This window comes from Bombina bombina, chromosome 6 (assembly GCF_027579735.1).
Source record: "Bombina bombina isolate aBomBom1 chromosome 6, aBomBom1.pri, whole genome shotgun sequence".
Classification (NCBI taxonomy): Eukaryota; Metazoa; Chordata; class Amphibia; order Anura; family Bombinatoridae; genus Bombina; species Bombina bombina.
This window is the reverse complement of record NC_069504.1, coordinates 699,594,290-699,620,155: the sequence shown is the minus strand read 5'-3', so window position 1 is coordinate 699,620,155 and position 25,866 is coordinate 699,594,290. Positions and strand designations below refer to the sequence as shown.

Below are 25,866 nucleotides of genomic sequence, written 5' to 3'. Positions count from 1 at the left end.
AGAGCGGCAAAGAGAATGACTGGGGGGCGGAGCCTGAGGAGGGGCTATATGGGCAGCTTTTGCTGTGCTCTTTGCCATTTCCTGTTGGGGAAGAGAATATTCCCACAAGTAATGGATGACGCCGTGGACCGGACACACCAAAGTTGGAGATATGAACACCACATTTTGTTGCAACCATACACCTGCATCAGGAATGTACTGATTTCACACCCACCGCACAAAATAGAGGGATATTTTAGGTGCATGTCTTTTCATTATCTTGCAACTTTTTATCTTTACCAACACACACAGCAACTGCTGACTCAGAGATAACAGAGAATACTTCTTGTTTATACAGATACATCCAACCTATTAGTTTTTAACACCTAAGTCAAACCCCAAAGCTATGTCACCATCTGGCAGGGTGGATAAAAATCAATGATTGTTTTAAAAATCTGATTATTTTTTTTTATTTAAATATTATTATTTTTTTTATTTATTTTTTTAAATAAAATGCTTTTTGAGGAAACATATATATATATATATATATATATATAAATAACAATAGTTTTTAATTATATAGCAAGTCGCTGTATATTTATGGCTGTAATGTTTAATTTTTGGGTAAATTAATGCCATTAATTCATTCACAATGTCATGCTCTCCCAGAGGTTTTTGTCAGATTATGTTGGACATTTTTTCTATCTTGAAGATATTATCACATATTATTGGTTTTGCAGTTCTCAAAACTGTGAATTTGTGTCTGCAGAAATAACATGCCCATCTTCACAGCAGATTTCAGAAACAGACTGTAAAAGGGACATAATCATGAAAGAAAACGTTTGGGTTTCAGATAGCGCATACAATTTTCAGATTTACTTCTATTATCAAAATTTGCTTAATTATGTTGGTATCCTTTATTGAAGGACAGCAATGCTCTACTGGGGCCTAGCTGAACACATTGGGTGAGACAGTGACAAGCAGCTGGCTCAAAGTACTGCAGTGCTTTTCAACAATGGATACTAAGAAATTAAACATATTAGATAAGAGAAGTAAATTGGAAAATTGCATGTTCTTTCTGAATCATGAAAGTTTAATTTTGCTTTTACTGTCTCTTTTAATGTCATTGCTCCCCTGCAAATCTCTATACACAGAATCAACCCATACTGCGTTTCAAGAAGCTCACTGAATAGAAAATAGTTTGGAGTGCAAAAGGTATGCACAAGGACCAAAGTGTGAGGAGGGAGGGGAAAGCATTAAAATAAAATGTGTTATTGTTTTAGTTTAATTAAACTATTTAAATTATTATTAAGGTAATGGTTATTTTTTTCTTTAGTTATTTAAATTAAATTATTATTATTAAGGTAATAATTATACTTCCAATAAAGTACAGCTGAAAATCTATGCATATCTAATGATATATAACCAAATCAGTAATGGTCTGACACAACTATAAAAATAATCTGAAAAGTTATTCTAAAAATGAAAACCATGATTTAAATAGTGATTTAAGTCAATTTCATTTAAATCAAATCCACCCTTCCATCTGGCACACAATTTTTTATCATTGTAAAGAATCCAGTGTTCAGAAGATACCTATTAAACATGGTATTTGCAGAACTTTAATATACTAAAAATGTTAACTGTATAATGTGTTCCCAAACTAATAGAACAGAGATAGTGTTGTGGAAATAATTTGAATTGCTGTCACCAAATAAAAAACCAAAGCACAAATCCATCTACGCTTCAATGAGTGTGGAAAGGAAAACCACCATCTCTCCTGGAGAGAAAGCAATTAACTATATAATAATATCAGTGTTTAAAAACCTCAAACATAACATCTAGAGGCAGGATTACACAGTCCTTCCTTACCTTTCCTTTTAGAGTTTGCAGGGCATCAAGATATGCAGCAAGCAATGGTAAACTGAGGATCTCCACCAGGGTGGTGTGTAACCACTGAACAAGCTTAGTGTCCCAGCTTACAGAGGCCAGAGCCTGACGGACACGACGTGCACACTTATCCACAGAGATCCTGCGCAAAACTGGCTCATTGGTTGCCTGGAGAGACAGTGACTATTTTGAGCATGTGCATGACTTTCTTTTTCAATATCACTAGGCACAGACTTTGTAATGAAACTACTGGACAAGAATCATGGCATATGGATCATGACATTAGCACTAAACATTATTAAATCAATATAAAACTAATAAAATTACATTAAAACATGCACAAATTATGTAAGGAAAATAGAAACATCTTCTAACTCACAGCTATATTCACTTCAACCCCAATAATCAAGATTGGTAAACACAACTAAACATTACAGAATTGTTGCAATCTCTGTGACTGTAAATATTGTAACTTTATATTTATGTAAAAGTTTGACAGCATCCTATACAAACAAACTGCTATTAACCCCTAAGGACAGGGTATTGTAGACAAAAACTTCCCCAAAAGACCAGAGCATTTTTAGAATTTTTGCCATCACTACGTTTAAACAGAAATAGAGCCTTTTTTTATATTTACCTATCAAAACTATATATTTTTTTTTAGTAGATAACACAACGTATTGATCTAAGCCCATTTTGGTATATTTCATGCCATTATTTCACGCCAAATGCGATCAAATAAAAAAATTGTTAACTTTTTCACAATTTTAGGTTTCTCACTAAAATTACTTACAAACAGCTTGTGCAACAATGGCACAAATGGTTGTAAATGCTTCTCTGGGATCCCCTTTGTTCAGAAATAGCAGACATATATGGCTTTGGCATTGCTTTTTGGTAATTAGAAGGTCGCTAAATGCCGCTGCGCACCACACTTGTATTATGCCCAGCAAAGAAGGGGCTAATTAGGTAGCTTGTAGGGTTAATTTTAGCTTTAGTGTAGAGATCAGCCCCACCTGACACATCCCATCCCCTAATCCCTCCCTGACCCCTCTCAAACAGCTCTCTCACTGTCATCTTAAGTACTGGCAGAAAGTCTGCCAGTACTAAAATAAAAGGCTTTTTTTCCCCATATTTTTTTTTTTATATATATATTTTCTGCAGTGTAGGATCCCCCAAACAGCTCTCTAACCTTCCCCCTCTACCTAATTGCTGCCATCTTAGGTACTAGCAGCTGTCTGCCAGTACCCAGTTTGCTGCAAATTGGGCATTTTATAGAAGAAAAAAAATAGCCATTTTTTCTGTAGTGTAGCTGCCCCCCCCTCCCAGATCAACTTCTCACCCTCTTATTCCCATCACTAAGCAATATAACCAGGATCCCCCCTCTCCCCCTCCCCACTCCCTCCTTCCCCCTCCCTGCCGCTTTCAGTGGGGGTTTTGTTTTCTAAATCGACGCGCTCAACGCCCACCTCCCGCCAGCAATGGCACTGCCCACCTGCCTCCCTCTTTAGCCTCCCACCCACCAACGACCGGCACCACCACTGTTGATAACTCTGCAAATTTATTTCTGCAGTGCCCCACAATCTCGCTATTTTGAGAGGGATCGCGGCAGAGAGAAGCATAACGGGCATAACGACCAGGGTACGACGCTGGTCATTAAGGGGTTAAACAATGCATTATGTAAAAAGAATTTTTGCAATATATTACAAAATGTATTACTGTTTTTCAGTGGCATATGCACATATGCTGTGAGAGCCTTGCACTAGTATTCAAGCTCATAGAGCTGGCGGAGATGTGTATTGTGAAGACTTAATTTGTGTCATACTAGCTATTGCTGACTCTCTGTCTATATGCCGCAGAGAAACAGTAATAACCTTTAATAAAATAATTTATGCAAATGGAACTATATTGCAGAAATGCTTTTATTTAAAAGTGAAATGCACCCATGCACATTTAAGTTTTGACCTTTCTATCCCTTTAAAACAACCATGCATGGAACAGTTTCTTGTCCAAAACAGCACATTATATTAAAACGCTCAACAGTCTGCAGATATATAAATGAGACTCAGATGCACTCACTCCATCATTGGCGAGTCTAGCAAGACGATCAAACTGCAGAGCTTTCATGATCTTATTAAAAAGTTTATTCTGAGCAGCAGTCCATCCAGACCTGATATGGAAAAGATAAAATACAACTTAATATCAGATAAGAACTGTTCAAATTCATCCATATGTCTTCTGTAAACCCTTATATTTGACCCTAAAATAGAAATCTTTTAGATGAAAATAGTATTCTGAAATAATTTGTTGTGTTAATGTATTCTACCACTGTTAGAGATTTCACATTTTAAACAGATAGTTACTTATCATAAAACAAACTGCTTTATTTATTTACTTTATTTTCAGACTATAATGTCCCTTTTACTGCATGTATTCCTTCCATTTCAGATAAGTACATAAACAAATTCAACCTGAGCTTGCCACCGCCTTTGAAAACACTAACTGCCTGTCTATAAGACGCTGATATTAAACTCCTTCCTTGCAAGAGTTAAGAAATTACTACGAAGCACAAATTTAGAATGTAACACCTATAATAAATGCTTAGACAAAGGGTACTGTGTTTCATTTTACAGGCTTTTTACATTTTATATTGTCTGTAATAGTAGTTTGGCAGTTTTTAAAAATAAAACAAATATCATTCCAATAAACAATGACAGGACTAAATCAACACAGCATATTAACTTTTTGATAGTCAGAAGCACAGATAAAGCAATTCATACAACTCATGTAATGTGGTACTTTAGCCCATGGCATAATTGGAACTGTGTGCAAAATAAGTACAATGCAGATCCTACTGTACACTATTTGAAGAGTAAACTGACAGTACGGCACCATTTTGCTATTTGTATTTCAGGCAAAGGGCATTATGGTAGTAGGCAAAGCAGGGCACACAATTATAAGCAAAAGTCTGAATTTCTGAGGCATCGTTGACCTGTTGAGCCTTGTTTTTAAACGTCTTTGTAAAGTATTTTCCTGATAGAACATAAATCTTCAACTGAGTTATAAAACACCTAACAGCCTATTCAATTATGGGACTGGCTCTGTTTTATATAAGTAACTACTATCATTTCTATCTAGTATTCACAAATGGGCATCTGGAGTGGGAGAGGCAAGAGGAACAAACTCACCCTCCACAGGTCTACTTTTCTCTATCTGACAGTTATCAGGTGATCAGATAGCCTGTTAGTGTCTTGTTTACTATGAACACTGCTAGGCACTCTAAGGATGATGCGGTGGGGGGGGGGGGGCTTTGACCAGTGGTGGGCTCGCTGCCTCTTTTTTTGTATAGAGACCTGTGATTGGATGACCGACCACGCACCCTCTTCATATCGGAATTATAAGGGATGTGTGAGAGGTAGGATGGCAGCGCGTTCACCATCGGTTATAACAACTATAACAATTTTGTACTACAAACGCTGTACCGATTGAGTTTGCAAATGCACTTGTAGTACTATCATATTTACCATGTGTCAGGAAGGGATCAATTGCTTGGAACTTGTGAAAGGACCATACCTCACTAAGATTGACATCTTGTCACTCTGATCGCAAGGTGAAAGTTTTTATTTACATCTGCTGTTTTGGATGTTGGGGATTGTATTGGGATCAGTTTAACAAACTGTATGAAACGGGAATTATATTTATAAGTATTTGTATTGTCTATTTAGGGGTGGAGAGGAAGAGCTACCTAGATAGTATTTATCATTATATATTAAATAATTGTTTTAAATGTTTGTATCTTATGAAATATACTTTGTATGTATTTGTTACTAATTTATGTTTAAAGCCAGACCTTATTAATAGAAGACATTTTGATTTATTTTTTGATATGTATACATTATTTGTGCCATTTCTGACATGTATACAGCATTACTTTGTATATAATATATTATACACGGTTACAATGTCATCTCTAGGATCAGGGTTGTGTATTGGACATTACTATGACAACAAAACCAAAAAGAGGTCTAGTTACACAGATGGTTCTGATTATCTAATTAATCAATCAGATGGGTTCATACCCTATAAGTAGCAAGTGTATTTTTATTATTTTATGTATTAGCCTGAGGAAACAGCCACATAACGGCTGAGAAACGCGTCGCTTTTATTAAAGTATATTTTTAATCCATACACATGCTGCTGTTTTTTTTGTGATATTTTCCATCCCTGAACTCTTTGGGAGTTTTTTGTGACCTGCTGAACCCTTGGAATCAGCCAGCTGGGCGGCTGAGAAGCTCCAGCATGTTTTGATTGCACCTGGAGGTGCTTTGGAACATGAACACCTTGGAATCTACAAGTGGGGGCTCCTTTTTGAATATCTGGCTGTTCATATCCAGTTAGCTAGGCAACTGTGAGGTTCCAGTCTGCTTGTTTGCACCTTAAGGTGCTGTCCATTTGTGAGTATCCATTTTGCTTACTTGTATCCACTCTGTGTATATGGTATTAGGCCATTGGGCGCCTCTGTGTTCTTCTCTCCTAGACCATCTGAATTACCAGGATCCGATTCCTGACCCTCCTATGACAGAGAGCTGACCATTTCTTTTTTTGGAGTATTCTCCTCCTTCTGGACTTTGTTTGTATGGACTATAATTTGCATGTTTATTATTGTTTTTAAGTATTATTTTTGATTTGTTGCTGTTCCATATGATATTATACATCTGTTAAGAGCGCCCCCTGGAGGATTGGTGTGTCTAGTACACATTATATCTTCTTTTTTCTTATTTACCCTCCACAGGAAGTTTGATATATAAATCCAAGCATAAGCACCCACTTTAGCCACCATTTTTTTAAATGATGTACAGCTCATGTTTAGAACAAAATAACTCATTGTTTAGAACATTATATTCATCACACACACATTTCTCCAGATACCCATAAATATGTTTATTTAACTTCAGACAGAAAGTACCCAGTCTGCTGCTGGTCAATGATGTGTAGTTTCATTTGCTATATATCCCTGTTTCTAATATTTGTAGATACTTAATACCAGTTGTTATCAACATTTGAAGTGAAACAGCAAATAGCAGATAAAACTTGAAAACATTTAGTAAGTAATTCATAAATATAATTCAAGGACACATAAATACAATGAAATGACACACTTTAAGGTGGGAGGGAAATAGACAAGCAAAGAGAGGCCAGCTATATTGCTCATGTACTTACCTATTGACATGTTCTTCCCAGTCATCAGGTGGTGGTGGTGCTTCTGTATCTGTACGCACAAACATCACATGACGTTCACATTCATTCATCACACTTCTTGCCTTCTGATTGTCATACAGTGGCATAGGGGTAGGAGTGACGGTCTCAACATCAATAGGCAAATCCGTCTCACTGTAAAAGATTAATATAATGATTTTGAGAACATTGTTTTGAAGGCTAATAAAATAGAGGAAAGGACAGTGAAATATTCAGAAGAAAGGTAAAAGCAGCTTTATTAGTGAAAAAATGATTCAGCAATACTGTTTATATAAGATAACCAGAATAGACCTAACAGCCTGTGTTCACAAACTAATTTCTGCAATTATCTACAACTAGTTAAAAAGTAGAAACACTACAAATGAGGATTTATGTTCTATGTATAGCATAAAAAACTAAATTAGCACTCACACTGCACTTTCCTGCTGTCTCCGGGGGGTGATGAAGAGGGTACGAGTGGGGCGTGCATTGCTGGCATCAGGATGAGCACTCCAAGGTTTAGCATAACTGTGATCCAGGAATACTAAGTCTAACTCCCGTTCATGCACAGATAACTGGAAAAGTAGGGAGGTGCCCATCCTGCGTGCAGAGGACTGCAAATCTCGTTCACTCCCTCTATGAGACATCCTGCCCACCTACAGTGGGTGCGGCCCAAGGGCCTCAAGATCACGGTACCTGAAAGGAGACAAAAAAAAAAAAAACATTATTTATATTGCACTGCTTTTATAAGGATATTGATCACTGAATTGATGTAGAATAGTTGCATTAGTACCTAAACTTACTTTGATTTTGCTAAAAAATGAATACAGGTACATATTCCCAAATACGGAAATTCCAAAATCCAAACTTATTCTGAAATCCAAAGTTTTTAATGAATAATTTTTAAATAAAATGATCAAAAATTACTATTTTTTCCTGCCTGTAAGTCACAATATTTTTTTACTGTCTTTTTGGTTTGGTTTTTGTGTTCTATATTTATTTTAAAACACTATTACCCTTTCTGATGACAGTACTGTACTATGAAGGGTACTATGGATACAGAAGCATTAAAAACATTATATAAAACAACTTTTAGGTTACATGTATAAGCTGTATTATTACATGTAAATATTTCCTACATGACAAGAAATTGTTATTTACACTTCGCCCTATCCTTTCTCCAAACTGTCCCATTTTACGGATGCAAATATACAAATCTTACAAAATCCAAACCTTTTCTGGTCCCAAGTTTGGATAAAGGGTGGGTATATGTATATATATATATATGTGTATGTATATATATATATATATATATATATATATATATATATATATATATATATATATATATATATATATATATATATATATATATAATAGCTGCAACTAACAATTATTTTCATAATTATTTTTTTTATTAAATCGACAAAACAAAATCACTAATTTTTCCTGTATTTAAAATAAGTCGCATACTAAGTGCTACAAATATAAAACTTCAGGCTAAAACTTTACATTAACATAATTCTTTGTCTAATTTTAAAGCAGCAGAACACATTTTTTTAATTAAGCAAAACAAAACCACAAACTGTTTGAAAAGAGGTAGACTATCACTGTTTATCACATTCTGTTATTCACTCTTTCAGAAACTTTGCATTGATATACAAAAATGTCAACATGACCACATGCTCCTGGCTGAGGCTGGCTCTCTTTTTGCAAACTATTTTGCCTGCAGCAGAAAAGAAGTGCTCAGGTGGTGAAGGGGTGCCTGAGATGCATAAGTAGGGTTTTGCTAATTTAGCCAAGGTGGGATATTTATCTTTGTTAGTTCCACCAATGCAAAGTGTTTCCTCCTTAGCAAGGGGCCTTTCCATAGAGTAAGCCTGGACTTCATTATAACATAAAAATATCTTAAATATGCAGTGGTAAATAACCAGCTATAAGGTTAGGGGAAAAAGATCTAGTCCTCTCTTAAAATAACAAATATATACTTATAAAGGTTGGATCTTGTACAAATCACAATCTATTAAAAATAAAAAATAGGGGGGCGGAGACGGCCGTCAACTAACATGGCCGAAAGTCATCAGTGCTCCAATGCTCAGTGAGCTTCCACACTAGATTTTGGCAACCCAGCCGCAGTTCCGGGGACAGGTGTGCAGACCTCTTGTCCACCATACTTCAGGCAACCCATTGATTCTCTGAAAGGGTAGAGAAGATGTTGCGCTTTGGAGCCTAGGCGACGTCGGGCTGAGATGGAGCGGCACAATTGCAAAGTGCCCTGGAGATGGGGCGGTGCATGCGGCCACTGAGTCTGGATGTGTTTCATCTTGGCTCCGACACAAGTGGATCTGCCTTCGGATCGGTATGATTGAATCCAGTTGACAGGACCATCTTTGGGACTACGGAGGATGCAATGGAAGGGAAAAAAAAAAAAGAGAGATCTGGGAGGTTTGAGAGGAGACACCGATAGAGTTCTTCAGCGCTGAGGTGAGAGTGGCTTGACATTGCCCCGGGATTGCGGGGCTAAACGGAGGCAAATTCAGCGACCTGACAGGACAGAAAATAAGCAGACAAAGAGTATTTGACTTTTGATAGCCATACAATGGGGACATGGATCAGGCGGCTGTGAGTGCAACTGGACTTTTGTTACAAAGGCACCAACTAATAATTTATTAAGCAAACAAAGAACCAACAACCAGCCATATTAAAATAAAAACACTCACAAGAAAACTTAGTTCTGACGCACCTAAAACGCCATCTTGACTTCACACACTAAATTTATAGGGGCCGTTGTGAAACCATACAGCTGCAGGAGGCCTCGGAGCAGATTGATAACAGCCATTGAGTATTGGTGCGAGAGATGGCAGCATGATTTCTGGGCTCTGTGCAACAAACATATGCAAATAGCAGGCTCTCTTTGATGGCGGTTTGTAAGGCTTAATACCAATTAGAACTCCTTCTCTAAAGCCGTTATGCGGGTTACCTCCCTACATATTTAAAGACTCTTGCATTGCAGCCGACACAAAACACTCATCAGGTTGAATGTCTGGAGTTCTGAATTTTTTATTGTGGGACAGATGTTTTGCTAACAATTTACTACTATGTGGATGTATCTTTGGGAACACAAGGCCATTTACTGTGTCTGGCTCTGATAGTTACCTGGTACTAAGTGCTGTACACATATAAAATCCTCCCATATACTATTAATATTGTGCTGATAGATTAGTGTGGTGCCTTTGGTGTATCACTATATCAACATAGACCTGGAGTTTCTTACCTTATCTAAATAATACTGCATTACCCTCTTTACTACTAAAAATTTCCCTATACTATCTTACCCTTTAGCTGGCATGATGTATCACTACAATACCACACTTAGCTATCTTCCTCCAATTCTTAAGCTAGTTTGTTTTTCATGCATGATCTGCTAACTGCTGAATGTCAGCTCTATACATTATTTTCTGCACATTTATTGTATACTCTAATACAGCGTGGGTTCCTAGGTGTGCTAGGTACTATATGTGCTTTGTACTGTGTGTGATGGTCACTGTTTGAGCTGGGGACTGTGTCTGTTTGATACTGCGTATGCTGGGCATTGTTTTTGCTTGGTGTTGTGTATGCTAGGTACTGCGTGTGCTGAGTACTGTGTTTGCTAGGTATCTGTGTGTGCTAGGTATCTGTGTGTGCTAGGTATCTGTGTGTGCTAGGTATCTGTGTGTGCTAGGTGCTGTGTGCGCTAGGTGCTGTGTGCGCTAGGTACTGTGGGTGCTAGGTTCTGTATGTGCTAGGTGCTGTGGGTGCTAGGCACTTTGTTAGCTAGGTACTTTGTGTGCTAGGTTCAATGAGTGCTAGGTACTGCGTGTGCTCGGCAAGGTGGGTGCCGGGTACGGTGTGTGCTAGGTACAGCGTGTGCTAGGTACAATGAGTGCTGGGTACAGTGAGTGCTAGGTACAATGAGTGCCAGGTACAATGAGTGCTAGGTTCAGTGTGTGCTGGGTACAGGTATGCTGTGTACAATGTGTGCTGGATACAGTGTGTGCTAGGTACAAGGTGTGCTAGGTACAAGGTGTGCTAGGTACAAGGTGTGCTAGGTACAAGGTGTGCTAGGTACAAGGTGTGCTAGGTACAAGGTGTGCTAGGTACAATGCGTGCTAGGTACAATGTGTGCTAGGTACAATGTGTGCTAGGTACAATGTGTGCTAGGTACAATGTGTGCTAGGTACAATGTGTGCTAGGTACAATGTGTGCTAGGTTCAATGTGTGCTAGGTTCAATGTGTGCTAGGCAAGGCGGGTGCTGGGTGCGGCGGGTGCTAGGTACAGGGTAAGCTAGGTACAATGAGTGCTAGGTATCATGTGTGCTAGGTGCAATGTGTGCTGGATACAGCGCGTCCACAGTATAGCGTGTGCTAGGTACAGTGAGAGCTAGGTACAGTGTGTGTTAAGTACAGTGTGTGCTAGGTACAGTGTGTGCTAGGTACAGTGTGTGCTAGGTACAGTGTGTGCTAGGTACAGTGTGTGCTAGGTACAGTGTGTGCTAGGTACAGTGTGTGCTAGGTACAGTGTGTGCTAGGTACAGTGTGTGCTAGGTACAGTGTGTGCTAGGTACAGTGTGTGCTAGGTACAATGTGTGCTAGGTACAATGTGTGCTAGGTACAGTGTGTGCTAGGTACAATGTGTGCTAGGTACAATGTGTGCTAGGTACAATGTGTGCTAGGTGCAATGGGTGCTAGGTGCAATGGGTGCTAGGTGCAATGGGTGCTAGGTGCAATGGGTGCTAGGTACAATGGGTGCTGGATACAGCGCGTCCACAGTATAGCGTGTGCTAGGTACAGTGAGAGCTAGGTACAGTGTGTGTTAAGTACAGTGTGTGCTAGGTACAGTGTGTGCTAGGTACAGTGTGTGCTAGGTACAGTGTGTGCTAGGTACAGTGTGTGCTAGGTACAGTGTGTGCTAGGTACAGTGTGTGCTAGGTACAATGTGTGCTAGGTACAATGTGTGCTAGGTACAATGTGTGCTAGGTACAGTGTGTGCTAGGTACAGTGTGTGCTAGGTACAGTGTGTGCTAGGTACAGTGTGTGCTAAGTGCAATGTGTGCTAGGTGCAATGTTTTGACAGCTTTTGCAGCCGGACCTGCGTGTCCGTTCCTTTTTGTCTGTTTATGTTTGAACAGGGGTCCTGCATGTCCCCAAGTGTTACTTTACATTTTAAAACTGAATAAAAATTCATTTAAAAAAAAAAAAAAAAAAAAAAATTAAAAAAGTTAAAAGTGCTAAAAGAACTGTATATCAATAACAGGACAAAGCCTTACACATTTATCTATACAGTACATATAATCAGCAATAGCAAGCAATCAGCTAATAATTATGCAAACAGATAATTTTGCACATCAATTAAAATAACTCTTCTGGGGCTAAGTGTAAATAATAAGCTTTGCACTAGATCATGAAACGCATAGTCCCAAATCACCTGATTTAATATAAACAAATAATCCAAATGATGACTCCTATTATTTCTGGGTTGCACATAAGCCAGGTGTAGTTGTAAACTTAAAGGGACACTAAACCCAATATTTTTCTTTAATGATTCAGATAGAGTATGCAATTTTAAGCAACTTTCTAATTTACTCATATTATAAATTTTTCTTCGTTCTCTTGCTATCTTTATTTAAAAAGCAGAAATGTGATGCATAGGAGCCAGACCATTTTTGGTTGAGAACTTGGGTTATGTTTGCTTATTGGTGGATAAATGTAAACCTCCAATAAGCAAGCGCTATCCATGGTGCTGAACCTAAAATGGGCTGGCTGCTAATATTTACATTCCTGCTTTTAAAATAAAGATAACAAGAGAACGAAGAAACATTGATAAAAGAAGTAAATTAGAAAGTTGCTTAAAATTTCATGCTCTATCTCAATCATGAAATAGAAAATTTGGGTTCAATGTCCCTTTAAAAAGAAACTAATACTGTCCTAAAAAAGTGAAAACACAATACCATGTGCAAGAGTTCATCAAAGTGAATCAGCTGGTGCTGTGTGCAAACCAACTAATCGATAATGAGATTCGTTGACAACTATTTTCATAATCGATTAGTTATTGTAGATTATATATATATTTATATATATAATGAAGAGAAGAAAACAGCGCATCCGCGAATCACAGCAGCGTTTATTAATCGGATCAACAAAACATACAAATTGCACACTTACAAGATGATACAAGAAGAAAGGGCGCCTCCTAGTGTAGCCAATATAGAACAGGGTAAATATAATCAGATGTAAATTTTATACTCACAAATTGTGAAGGCAAAGGTAGTGCCAAGGTAAGCGGTCTGGGAACTCAGCAGTGTCCCAGTTGACTGTGCACCAAATGCCAGGGCAGCTCCTCCTGATAAATTGTTATTGCAATCTGAAAAAATGGAAGATATACAGAGGGCGACTCCTAGTGCAGATCAGTTAGCAATGAATTAACCCACTAACAACTCCCTTTAGAAGGATACGCACACAGTGGAAAGCACACTTTAGTGCTAATGCAGCCTGCTGGGTATATTACAGTGGCCCAGCGCACATACACACTCTGGCAATGAACTGTTCCAAGGTATTTGTCGATGAGCAAATGAAAAATAGGAGACTTCAGTAGATAAAAAGAGCTTTATATAAAAATCAATGAATGAACAAATAAAATCAATCAGTAAAACACGCTACGCGTTTCTCAGAGCTAACCACTCTGTTTCTGATAACTAGCCTGAGGAAACAGAGTGGTTAGCTCTGAGAAACACGTAGCGTGTTTTACTGATTGATTTTATTTGTTCATTCATTGATTTTTATATAAAGCTCTTTTTATCTACTGAAGTCTCCTATTTTTTCATTTGATCTTCGACAAATACCTTGGAACAGTTCATTGCCAGAGTGTGTATGTGCGCTGGGCCACTGTAATATACCCAGCAGGCTGCATTAGCACTAAAGTGTGTTTTCCACTGTGTGAGTATCCTTCTAAAGGGAGTTGTTAGTGGGTTAATTCATTGCTAACTGATCTGCACTAGGAGTCGCCCTCTGTATATCTTCCATTTTTTCAGCTTACACTTACAAGATGTCAGAGATATGTGAACGTTTAAGCCCTCTGGCTTGTTGAACTCAACCTGTAGAAAATCCTAGCGAGATCACCTCGGACGCCGAACAGCAGCACCAGGAGTCTCACTTCTTGTCATGTCAGGCAGGTAACAACCTTTACACTTAGATCAGCAGTCCTTTTGCTTTTTGGTAGGTACTAGTCACCCTACGCGTTCCTCTGCTCACAGGCAGACTTCCTCAGGGGGTATATTGGCATATGTTTATGTCAATATACCCCCTGAGGAAGTCTGCCTGTTTTCTTCTCTTCTCTTCATTCTTTGTACAGCTCACCGCCACGGGATATTCACAGCTGGAGTCCCGTGAATAATCAGCTGCTCCGGAAAGGATCTTTCAGCGTACTCTACCATATCAAGCAGACATCGAAGCCGGTATTGGACTCACCGGGAGTGTACAGCCACTAACAAGACTTTGTTTCAATTTGGTTAAGCTAAGTACATATAACATACCACTTAATAAGATTGTCTATCTATGTACCCTTCCCACAACTCCGGGACACTTTAATATATTTTTTGATTTAGAAGGACCATATATGAGTGTGTGTTGGATCTAACGAACAAATTATTGACGCAGTGATATACTTTTATGTTATTTCTTATATTTTTATGAAATTTTTATTATAGACTACGTTTATTTTATTTGTACATTGTTTTTAAACAGTGGATATTTGTTTTTATTATAAGAGTTACATCAGCGTGGGTCTATCTGACTAACTGTAGCGCTGTACATTATTGTTCCCTTTTATATATATATATATATATATATATATATATATATATATATATATACACATATACACACACACACAGTTGTGCTCATAAGTTTACATACCCTGGCAGAATTTATGATTTCTTGGCCATTTTTCAGAGAATATGAATGATAACACAAAAACTTTTCTTTCTTTCACTCATGGTTAGTTTTTGGCTGAAGCCATTTATTATCAATCAACTGTGTTTACTCTATTTAAATCATAATGACAACACAAACTACCCAAATGACCTGATCAAAAGTTTACATACCCTGGTGATTTTGGCCTGATAACATGCACACAAGTTGACACAAAGGGGTTTGAATGGCTATTAAAGGTAACCATCCTCACCTGTGATCTGTTTGCTTGTAATAAGTGTGTGTGTGACTGTGTATAAAAGGTCAATGAGTTTCTGGACTCCTGACAGACCCTTGCATCTTTCATCCAGTGCTGCACTGACGTTTCTGGATTCTGAGTCATGGGGAAAGCAAAAGAATTGTCAAAGGATCTGCGAGAAAAGGTAGTTGAACTGTATAAAACAGGAAAGAGAGAATTTTAGGTAAATTGGAGTGGAGTCCCGCAGGCGCCTATCTAACGGAGGCAGAGGGGATGAACAATGATGATAGTCAGGCAATATTGCTTAAAAGGTCAAAGCTTAAAACTTTAATATGAAAGGGAGAATTTTATATCTCTTCAGGGCCCTCCTGATCACGGTAACTAGATTTACAGAAATTGCAGGCTTCCCTAAACACTTTCCTGAGAGGAGACAGAAGGGGAAGAATAGCTTCTCACACACTATCCCGACACAGACAACTGGGGGGAGTGGGCCTCCCGAACTTGACCGACTACTACCATGCTGCCAGACTGGCACAGGCTTCTTTACTAAGTAAGAATGACTATAATATTCTATGGACCAGACTTGAGACAGACCTGGGAGGTTATAAATCTCCCGATGATATCCTGTGGGACGTAGACCACATATTTAACAGCCATGATTACAAAGCTTATGCCATTGGTGACACAAGACAGGTTTGGAAATTATTCAATGGGAAACTAGCTAATACAAATTCTAGGGTCAAACCAATTAAGTTTATTTTACATTCAGACATGCAGGCACAGGTGGGGAAATGGACTAATAAAGGACTTTACAGGGTTGCTGACTTTTTGGAAGGTAACCATATGCAATCGTTTTCCCGTATACAAGACAGAATTCAACCTTTGAAACTACAATGGCTTTTATACCTGCAGATTTCCTCAGCCATCCATAGATACTGCTTCCCCTGGGCCCCACAAACACTGACGACGTTAGAACGTATAAATATTACCCCAAACAGAGTGAAGAGCTTGATATCAACACTTTATTTAGCTATTCAGGGAGCTCAAACTTTGACCCGCTATACGATTATCCATAAATGGTCACAAGATACAGGGCTCGACCTCCCAAGACACACATGGGATTTGATCCTCTATAACTCAAGCAGGGGGTTGATTAACGCGGACCTTAGGGAAAACTGTATTAAGACGGTTTTTAGATGGTATCTTACTCCAGAGAGAACACAACATTTTTCCTCTGAGGATACTACAAGTTGCTATAGAGGATGCGGGGCTAGGGAGACATACATATGTGGTGGGAATGCCCTGGGATTAGAGATACTTGGGAGCAGTTGCAAAGAATTTTAGGCAGGGTATTGGGAGATCCAATTACCCTGACCATAGCTCAGGCTCTTCTAAACCACAGGCTCAAACCATACAATAAAGCAATTAATACGTTCATTAAGATTTTATGCACAGCAACCAGGATCTGTATAACCAGGCAATGGAAGGTAGGGGCCCCTACCTGGCTTGAAGTGCTAGATAAAATAGAACACATATTCTATGTCAGACATTGCCGCGACTATCCAAGGAAGCAGAGATCAATTTCTTAAAGTTTGGTTTTACTGGATAATGCAGGAGAAAACGGAGTAGGGGAGGGGGGACTAGACGAATGGTCAGGATTATTTAAAGGATTTACCCTTCTAGAGGATCAACGCTCAAGTTCAAAATACCATTCTCCTCTAGGACTCAGACGAGACTTGACAGTACCGGATAGGGGAGAAGGGCCATTTAATTGTACCACAAAAATTTTTTTTGCTAAGTTAGGAAATGTTAATTTAGTTATGTAATATGTTTTCTCTTTTTTCAAAAAAAAAAAATTATAATAAGGGACAAATTCTTTTAGAAGACAATTGAAAGGAAAACGTTTGACATCAAGATACAGAAATGTAAATTTATGGGAGGTTCATGTAACACATTATTGTATGAGAGATGGGGGATGCTAAAGTTTATTCTAGGCTAAAGAGATCCTGTATATTGCATTACTTTGTACCTTCCATTGGTTAGCTGTGAAATTATTGTTGTGTTGTAACCCATATTCTTTGCTTTGATTAATAAAGAAATATTTCAACTAAAACAGGAAAGGGATATAAAAAGATATCCAAGGAATAAAGAATGTCAATCAGCAGTGTTCAAACTCTAATCAAGAAGTGGAAAATGAGGGGTTCTGTTGAAACCAAACCACAGTCAGGTAGACCAACTAAAATTTCAGCCACAACTGCCAGGAAAATTGTTCGGGATGCAAAGAAAAACACACAAATAACTTCAGGTGAAATACAGGACTCTCTGAAAACATGTGGTGTGGCTGTTTCAAGATACACAATAAGGAGGCACTTGAAGAAAGATGGGCTGCATGGTCGAGTCGCCAGAAAGAAATGCCACAATATATCCCGCTTAAAATACGCCAAAGCAGCACAGAGACAAGCCTCAAACCTTCAGGCACAAAGTCATTTGGAGTAATCAGACCAAAATTTAGCTTTTTGGCCACAACCAAAAACGCTACATTTGGAGAGTAGTCAACAAGGCCTATGATGAAAGGTACACCATTCCTACTGTGAAACACGTAGGTGGATCGCTGATGTTTTGGGGATGTGAACTACAAAGGAACAGGAAATTTGGTCAGAATTGATGGCAAGATGAATGCAGTATGTTATAAAAAAATACTAGAGAAAATTTTGCATTCATCAGCCCGGAAGCTGCACATGGGACGTACTTGGACATTCCAATATGACAATGATCCTAAACACAAGGCCAAGTCGACCTGTCATTGGCTACAACAGAATAAAGTGAAGGTTCTGGAGGGGCCATCTCAGTCTCCTGACCTCAATATGATTGAGCCACTCTGGGGAGATCTCAAACGTGCAGTTCATGCAAGACAGCCCAAGAATTTACAGGAACTGGAGGCTTTTTGACAGGAAGAATGGGCAGTTTTACCATCCGAGAAGATAAAGAGCCTCATCCACAAATACCACAAAAGACTTCAAGCTGTCATTGATGTTAAAGGGTGCAATACACGATATTAAGTACTGGGGTATGTAAACTTTTGACCAGGGTCATTTGGGTCGTTTCTGTTGTCATTATGATTTAAAAAGAGTAAACACAGTTGATTTATAATAAATGGCTTCAGCCAAACACTAACCATGAGTGAAAGAAAAGTTTTTGTGTTATCATTCATATTCTCTGAAAAATGGCCAAGAAATCATAAATTCTGCTATGGTATGTAAACTTATGAGCACAACTGTATATATCTATATCTATACTCACCGGCGGCGGCCACTTTATTAGGTACATCAGTTTAATTGCTTGGTAACACAAATTGCTAATCAGACAATCACTTGGTAGCAACTCAATGCATTTAGGCTTCTGAACGTGGTGAGGACAACTTGCTGAAGTTCAAACCTAGCATCAGAATGAGGAAGAAAAAGGATTTAAGTGACTTTGAACATAGCATGGTTGTTGGAGCCAGATGGGCTGGTCTGAGTATTTAAAAAACTGCTGATCTACTTGGATTTTCATGCACAACCATCTCTAGGCTTTAGAGAGAAGAGTCTGAAAAAGAGAAAATATCCATTGAGCGGCACTTGTGTGGACGAAAATGCCTTGTTGATGTCAGAGGTCAGAGAAGAATGGGCAGACTGGTATGAGATGATAGAAAGGCAACAGTAACTCAAATAACCACTCGTTACCAAGGTATGCAGAATACAATCTCTGAACACACAACACGTCGAACATTGATGCAGATGGACTACAGCAGCAGCAGACCACACCGGGTGCCACTCCTGTCAGCTAAGAACAGGAAACTGAGGCAACAATTTGCACAGGCTCACAAAAATTGGACAATAGAAGATTGTAAAATGTTGCCTGATCTGATGAGTCTCAGTTTCAGCTGCAACATTCAGATGGTAGGGTCAGAATTTGGCATAAACAACATGAAAAAATGGATCCATCCTGCCTTGTATCAACGATTCAGGCTGGTGGTGTAATGGTGTGGAGGATATTTTCTTAGTACACTTTGGGCCCCTAGTACGAATTAAGCATTGTTTAAACACCACAGCCTGAGTATTGTAACCATATCCATCCCTTTATGACTAAAGTGTACCCATCTTCTGATGGCTACTTCCAGCAGAATAATGCACCATGTCACAAAGGTCAAATGATCTCAAACTAGTTTCTTGAACATGACAGCAAGTTCACCAAAGTCACCAGATCTCAATTCAATAGAGCACCTTTGGGATGTGGTGGAATGGGAGATTTGCATCATGGATGTGCAGCCGACAAATCTACAGCAACTGCGTGATGCTATCATGCTAATATGGACCAAAATGTCTGAGGAATGTTTCCAACACCTTGTTGAATCTATGCCAAGAATTAAGGAAGTTCAGAAGGCAAAAGGTGGTCCAACCCGGTACTAGCAAGGTGTACCTAATAAAGTGGCCGGTGAGTATATATATATATATATATATATATATATATATATATATATATATATATATATATATATATATATATATATATATATATATATATATTACCAGGAAGGTCCAAGATAACTAGAAATTAGCAGACAAATAAGCAATTTCTGTATCTTGGCTCATATCCCTGGGTAATGCCTACCAGTAAGAAGCCCTCTCCCAAAGCGGCGTGGGTATAAATGATCACTCCCCTGATTACCTATAAAAGTAATCTAGACCCATTCCCCTATCTTCCTAGTGATGTCCAGCCTTAAAGGTGGAAAAGGTAAAAGGAAAAGAGGGAAGGGAGTCTGATAAGCATTACCTAGGGATATGAGCCAAGATATAGAAATTGCTTATATTTGTTTATTAATTTCTAGTTATCTTGGCCCTCCCTGGTAATGCTTACCAATGAGAAGAGAATAAAGCAATAAAATAGGGTAAAAATCGGGTGGGAATAAATTTCATTTAAACAAAGGAAATGCTGCAAAAAATATAATGAAGTTTATTTAGGACACCACATAAGATAAGACTTTTCGACCAAATTTTGCTGAAGAGGATTGCCGAACATCTTATAATAAGGGACAATGGTATGAGGAGAACTCCAGACCACTGCTTGACATACATAGGTGTAGCATCTGTTTCCAAAGCCCATGATGTTGACACTGCCGTGTAGAATGTGCCTTAAAGGGACAATGTACCCAAATTATTTTCTTTCGTGATTCAGATGGAGCATGACATTTTAAGCAACTTTCTAATTTACTCCTATTATCAAATTTTCTTCATTCTTTTGGTATCTTTATTTGAAATGCAAGAATCTAAGTTTAGATGCCAGCCCATTTTTGGTGATCAACCTTGGTTGTTCTTGCCGATTGGTGGATAAACTCATCCACCAATAAAAAAGTGCTGTCCAGAGTTCTGAATAAAAAAAAAGCTTAGATGTCTTCTTTTTAAAATAAAGATAGCAAGATAACGAAGGAAAATTGATAATAGGAATAAATTAGAAAGTGGCTTAAAATTGCATGCTCTATCTGAATCATGAAATTTGGGTTCAGTGTCCCTTTAAGCCCAACTGGAATAGGTTGATTATTCTGTTTATAGGCTTGTGAGATTGTCTGTACTATCCAACTGGCCAAAGTGGATTTTACAGGAGCTTCACCTAGTCGTGAACTCCTTAGTACAACATACTATCTGTCTTCCTAATAGACTTAGTTCTTGAAACGTGTTTAAAAAGCGTACCACATCAAGTCTGTAAAATGGCCTACCTGCTGAATCTAGCAAACAGAAAAAAAGAGTCCGGACAAGGAAGCTCAAAGCTAAGTGGTCTTTATTATATTAAAAGTCAATTAGTATAGAAAAACATGGGCATAAAAATGGCTATGATGTTGGGCCGTAAGGCTAGGGTGGGCGTCTGACGCGTTTCAGCTCCTATGAAGCCTTAATCATAGACTGTATGGTGCCCTATAGCCCTGCACTAGTTAATATAGGCTGACCTCACCAGTTATTGGATACTATGGCCCTCTTATGCCACCAATGGAAACACTCTAAGGGGGATACACCCATCTAGATAGGCTCTATAGTGTGTTGTTATCACATTTAGTTAAATCACTAGCTCATTAAATGCCTGATCAAACATGCGTGTATATCTGCACTGGTGTGGTAATTTATTTCTTGGAACTTAAAAACTAATATAATAGTCTAATCCCATGTACAATTATTACATTTAGATTTAACTAACCACTTGATTAACCACTTGATGTCCTAATACGCAGGAAGTGATTTTGGAAGCCTATTATTAGTATGTTTTATTCACTCTAGCTGACTTGTTTGTAAAGGCATGTGGAAGAGGCTAAGTTTGAGAATAAAAGTATATGTTGGATAAATTTCAATTAGAGTAAATTGGATTAATTATGCAGTGAATTAGTTTTTTAGTTTATTCAGTTTTTCATTAACCTGTGCATCTTAAAAAATAAAAATTAATAATAATAATCATAATGCAGATATGTTAGGACCTAGGTAAGATAGCTCATTTTACCCTAACTACAAGGGAGCTAAATATCAGGAGCCACTGTGTAAATGGAAATATACTCTGACATGACTGAAATTGAGTAAAAACTAACTGCAATAAAATGTATTTAATTGTAACCTATTGTGTGCCAGTATAGGTAGTTAATGGTATTGGAGAACAGGTGTATAAGTGAGCACACATGTATGAATGTACAAATAAAGAAACAGTTGAACACATTAGATTATGTGAATATTTGTATATACATATTCACTGATCTTGACCCTCATCGGATTTTCACCAATGATTTATCAGGTCAGTCTCAATATTGAGACCAATGGGTTGTCGACTTCCTAGGGTGAAGATCCAAAAGACCTCCTTTTTGAAGAGGTCCTTTGATCTATCTCCTCCTCTCGGTTTCTTATGAATTTGGTCTATAACCATCCAAGAAGAACCACTCACATCCTGGCAGTGCTCCTCAACAAAATATTTAGAAGCACCAGTAGTTACATTGCCACGCTCAATGTCATTAAGATGTGCTCGTATCCTTTCCCTGACCTCACGAGAAGTACACCCTACATACTGTTTCTCACATATAGAACATGTGATCATGTAGATAACAAAAATCGACCTACAATTAGTACATTGGAGGTGCAAGTATACTTTTTGTGTTGTCAGTGATTGGAAAACCTTACCTGTAGTAACATGACTACAGGCTTTGCAGGTGCTATTGCCACACTTATAGTGTCCCTTCTGCGACAACCAACTACTCTGTGGTTTGGGTTTTCTGAGCATTGAAGGAGACACTTGGTTCCCGATAGTTGTATTTCGTCTTGCGACGCAAAAACAACCATCCTTTATATCATCTTTCAGGTTGTCATCTGCCAGAAGGATTGGTAAATCTAGCATCTTTGGACAAAAAGATGGTAACACAATGTCTTGGGAGTTATGAAAATCAGAGACAACCTTTGGTAACAAACTGAGGAACTGTGCGCAAAACAACCTTATCTTTATGGAAAGCGAGAAAAGGCTACTTGGCAGAAAGGGCTTGTACTTCAGAGACTCGTCTTGCAGATGTAACAGCAACCAAAAAATAGTCTTCAATGTAAGAAACCAGAGATCTCCCTAATGGGTTCAAAGGGTATTTCCATCAAAGCTTCCAAAACCAAAGGAAGATCCTACGTTGGAATGGCAAATTTGGTAGAAGGTTGGATATGAGCCAATGCCTGAAAGAATCAGAGTATGAAGCTCCTTACCAAATAACATGTTACCTTCAAGTTGTATGCAAAATAAATTAATCGTGGAGCTCGGATCAGCCTGCCAGTGAGAAAGCCAAAGTGTATCTCAGAAACAGCAAATAATGAAAAGGAAAAAGCTTTCTAAAAATCTGAAATAAAAGGCATAAATGTTTGCACATCTTGATCTTGAGAGGAAGAAATACTTTGCATAATATTAGACCAGGTATCTGTGGCTAACAAATGAAATGGCATCTGCACAGCGAGGCCCACGCCGAGATCAATTTGAATTGCCCACACGCACACTTCAGAGGAACCTCAGACGGAACCCCGGTGATGCCACGGTACATGGCAGCTCTCACTAAATGTCTCTCTAGAGAAGACCTATACAGCCGCACCCACCAGCCAGGATCCATCTGCTGCAGGGGATAAGCAACCCCCCCCCCAGGTAGGTTTGGCAGCCTACCACTGACCAGGATAGAAGAAATGGTCCATCTTGAAGGCTGGACAGAACTAGGAGGATAGGAGGAATATATATATATATATATATATCTTCTTCTTTTTTTTTTTAAATAGTACTATGTTTAAGCTTCCCAGTGCTTCCTATTTTTATGGCTGACTCCACTGCCTTAAAATAAATGTATCAAGTCCTGTTGTGCAATAAAGAAAGTGTATTGCCACTTATGTTTGTACTTTTTTGTACTTGTGAAAATTTAAATAAAAACTAATACACTCAAAAGTGTATTACAGATTTGTGAGACGATTTGTTGTTAAATTTATCTGAAATGGTAATGGAGATTTTTTTATTTTTTTTTACACTACCAGTAAATAATATACTAGAGTTTTATGATGCTGACATTTGTCTTCCATCACCTTAGTGATCACATTACTGGATATAAGTGCTCTTATTAAGCCAGGAGACTCCCCTCTTAAAAATAAAAGAGCGGTTGTACCTGGCTCTGTTATAGGCTTAAACCAATACTACAAGCTAATAAAACTTTGTTGCCATACATATTGTGACATACCAGTGGGTGTAATGCTCATCACTGTTTGATTAGAGCGTTATAAATGTATATTATACTTAGAAGCCAACTACACACTTTTAGTAACTAGGAAAGGTTTTTGTATTCAGATTTAGATAAGATCTTTGCACCCATGCACAGCAAAAGCTATCACTGACACGTTTACTAGAAAAAGTTTTGCGAATAAGTTTACTACAAAAATGTTTCAATCCAAAACTGAAATACAGTCGCTGAGTGACTGTGCATTTGGGATTTGCAAAATGCTTGTTAATCGTTTTAATAAATGTCCCTGTCCCCCCACCCCCGTGTGCAAGAAAGGTAATCACAAAAGAATATGAGGATTTATCATTTATTTAAATAAAAACAAGCTTTTGTCTTTCATTGCCTAACATGATCTTTTTGTGTGGCGTTTTGGGAAAGATGACACTATACCATTTTTACTTTCCCTTTCAAATTGATGTCTTTAAAATTTATTACAAGTTCTGAAACCTTTATCCAAACTGCTTGGGATTGGAAAAGTTTAGAATTTCAGAAAATTTGCATCTGTAAAAATGGGTCAGCTTGACGACAGGATGGGATCAAGTGTTAACAGCAATATCTTATGTTCTTGTATTCAATATTTAAATGCCATAATACAGCTTATAAATGTAACCTAAAGGTAGTTTTATAGCATTAAACTACTTTTGTAAACATAGTACCATAAGATAGTATGGTACTGTAACCAGGAAGGTATTCTGAAATTCCAGATTTGGAGATTCATAGCTGTACTCTGTAATTTAACACAATAAATAAGTCATACAAAAATGATGAGATTTTAAACTTGAGAAAAAAAAGAATTATGTAAAGCTGACAAAACATTGGCTATTATTTCTAACCACTGCATCCTGAATGGTTGTTAGTCTTGTCTGCTGCACAGAAAAGAGCTATGATAGATACCTGACTGAAAATCATTGGTATATAGGTACGATATATTTGTGGTTTGCTAAATAAATAAAACATTTACTTGATCTTTGCCCAGATGTATTAATAATTTACACTTCAATCCTCGATATACTACACAATAAATGTGGCTACAGATACAAGCTGCATGTTGTGTAACAAACTAGCTGAGTACCCTGATGAGATACTCTTGTCGAGATATAGCCAGAAGTACATATAAAGAAGAAAATCACACTGTAACAGTCACATGTTCGCTTTTTAATAAACCACAGAATTCCGCCATGTTTGCGTTCACAACCAACCAGCGTATTACATGACACAGCAATTCGTTGAATACGTATAGAATGCTGCGTAAAAACCCAACCTGAACAACTCACACAGACAGTCCCTGTGTACGAGCGCTCAACAACTCATAGCTCTTTCTATTGAACACTGTTTTGCTGCGTAAGCATCATTACAAATATGGTCGTACCATTGCATTCCCGTATTTATGTACGGTTGTGCAGCAGCGTTCCCGTATAATCTCCTTCCGCATAAACCCCGCCTTATCTTACCTCTTCCGTTTCAAGCTTTTAGGATTCTCCGGTAGTTCAGGCCCAGTGCGTGGTACGTGCGCGCGCCCGTGATAAGTGCTGGTTTTGACAAAAGCAAACGAGAAGTGGTAGCGCGCTTGTCATTGTGCACGTGATACAGAGAATTGAATGGCGAGCGTGAAAAACTAGACAGAAGGAATATAAAAAATTACCAACTAAGAGTTGTGGTACTACATTAAAAAATACACGATAACATTAGATCTAGAATTCACATATGTTTAGGTTGGCAGAATGTAACATTTAGATGGGAAATCTGGCTGTGAAAAAAACAAGGGAGAGTG

General features: G+C 38.1%; 1 protein-coding gene across 1 annotated transcript in view; it reads right to left on the bottom strand.

Annotated features, from left to right (window-relative positions):
* KANSL3 (KAT8 regulatory NSL complex subunit 3) overlaps positions 1-25,617 on the bottom strand; it is a 311,300-nt gene extending 285,683 nt beyond the window's left edge. The window contains exons 1-5 of the mRNA XM_053717821.1: positions 25,547-25,617; positions 7,534-7,797; positions 7,087-7,257; positions 3,946-4,036; positions 1,852-2,037 (exon numbers count right to left, since the gene is read on the bottom strand). Coding sequence (XP_053573796.1) covers positions 1,852-2,037; positions 3,946-4,036; positions 7,087-7,257; positions 7,534-7,748 — 663 coding nt within the window. The 5' untranslated portion in view covers positions 7,749-7,797; positions 25,547-25,617. The remainder of the gene's footprint in view (positions 1-1,851; positions 2,038-3,945; positions 4,037-7,086; positions 7,258-7,533; positions 7,798-25,546) is intronic.
* Positions 25,618-25,866: the final 249 nt, after the last annotated feature.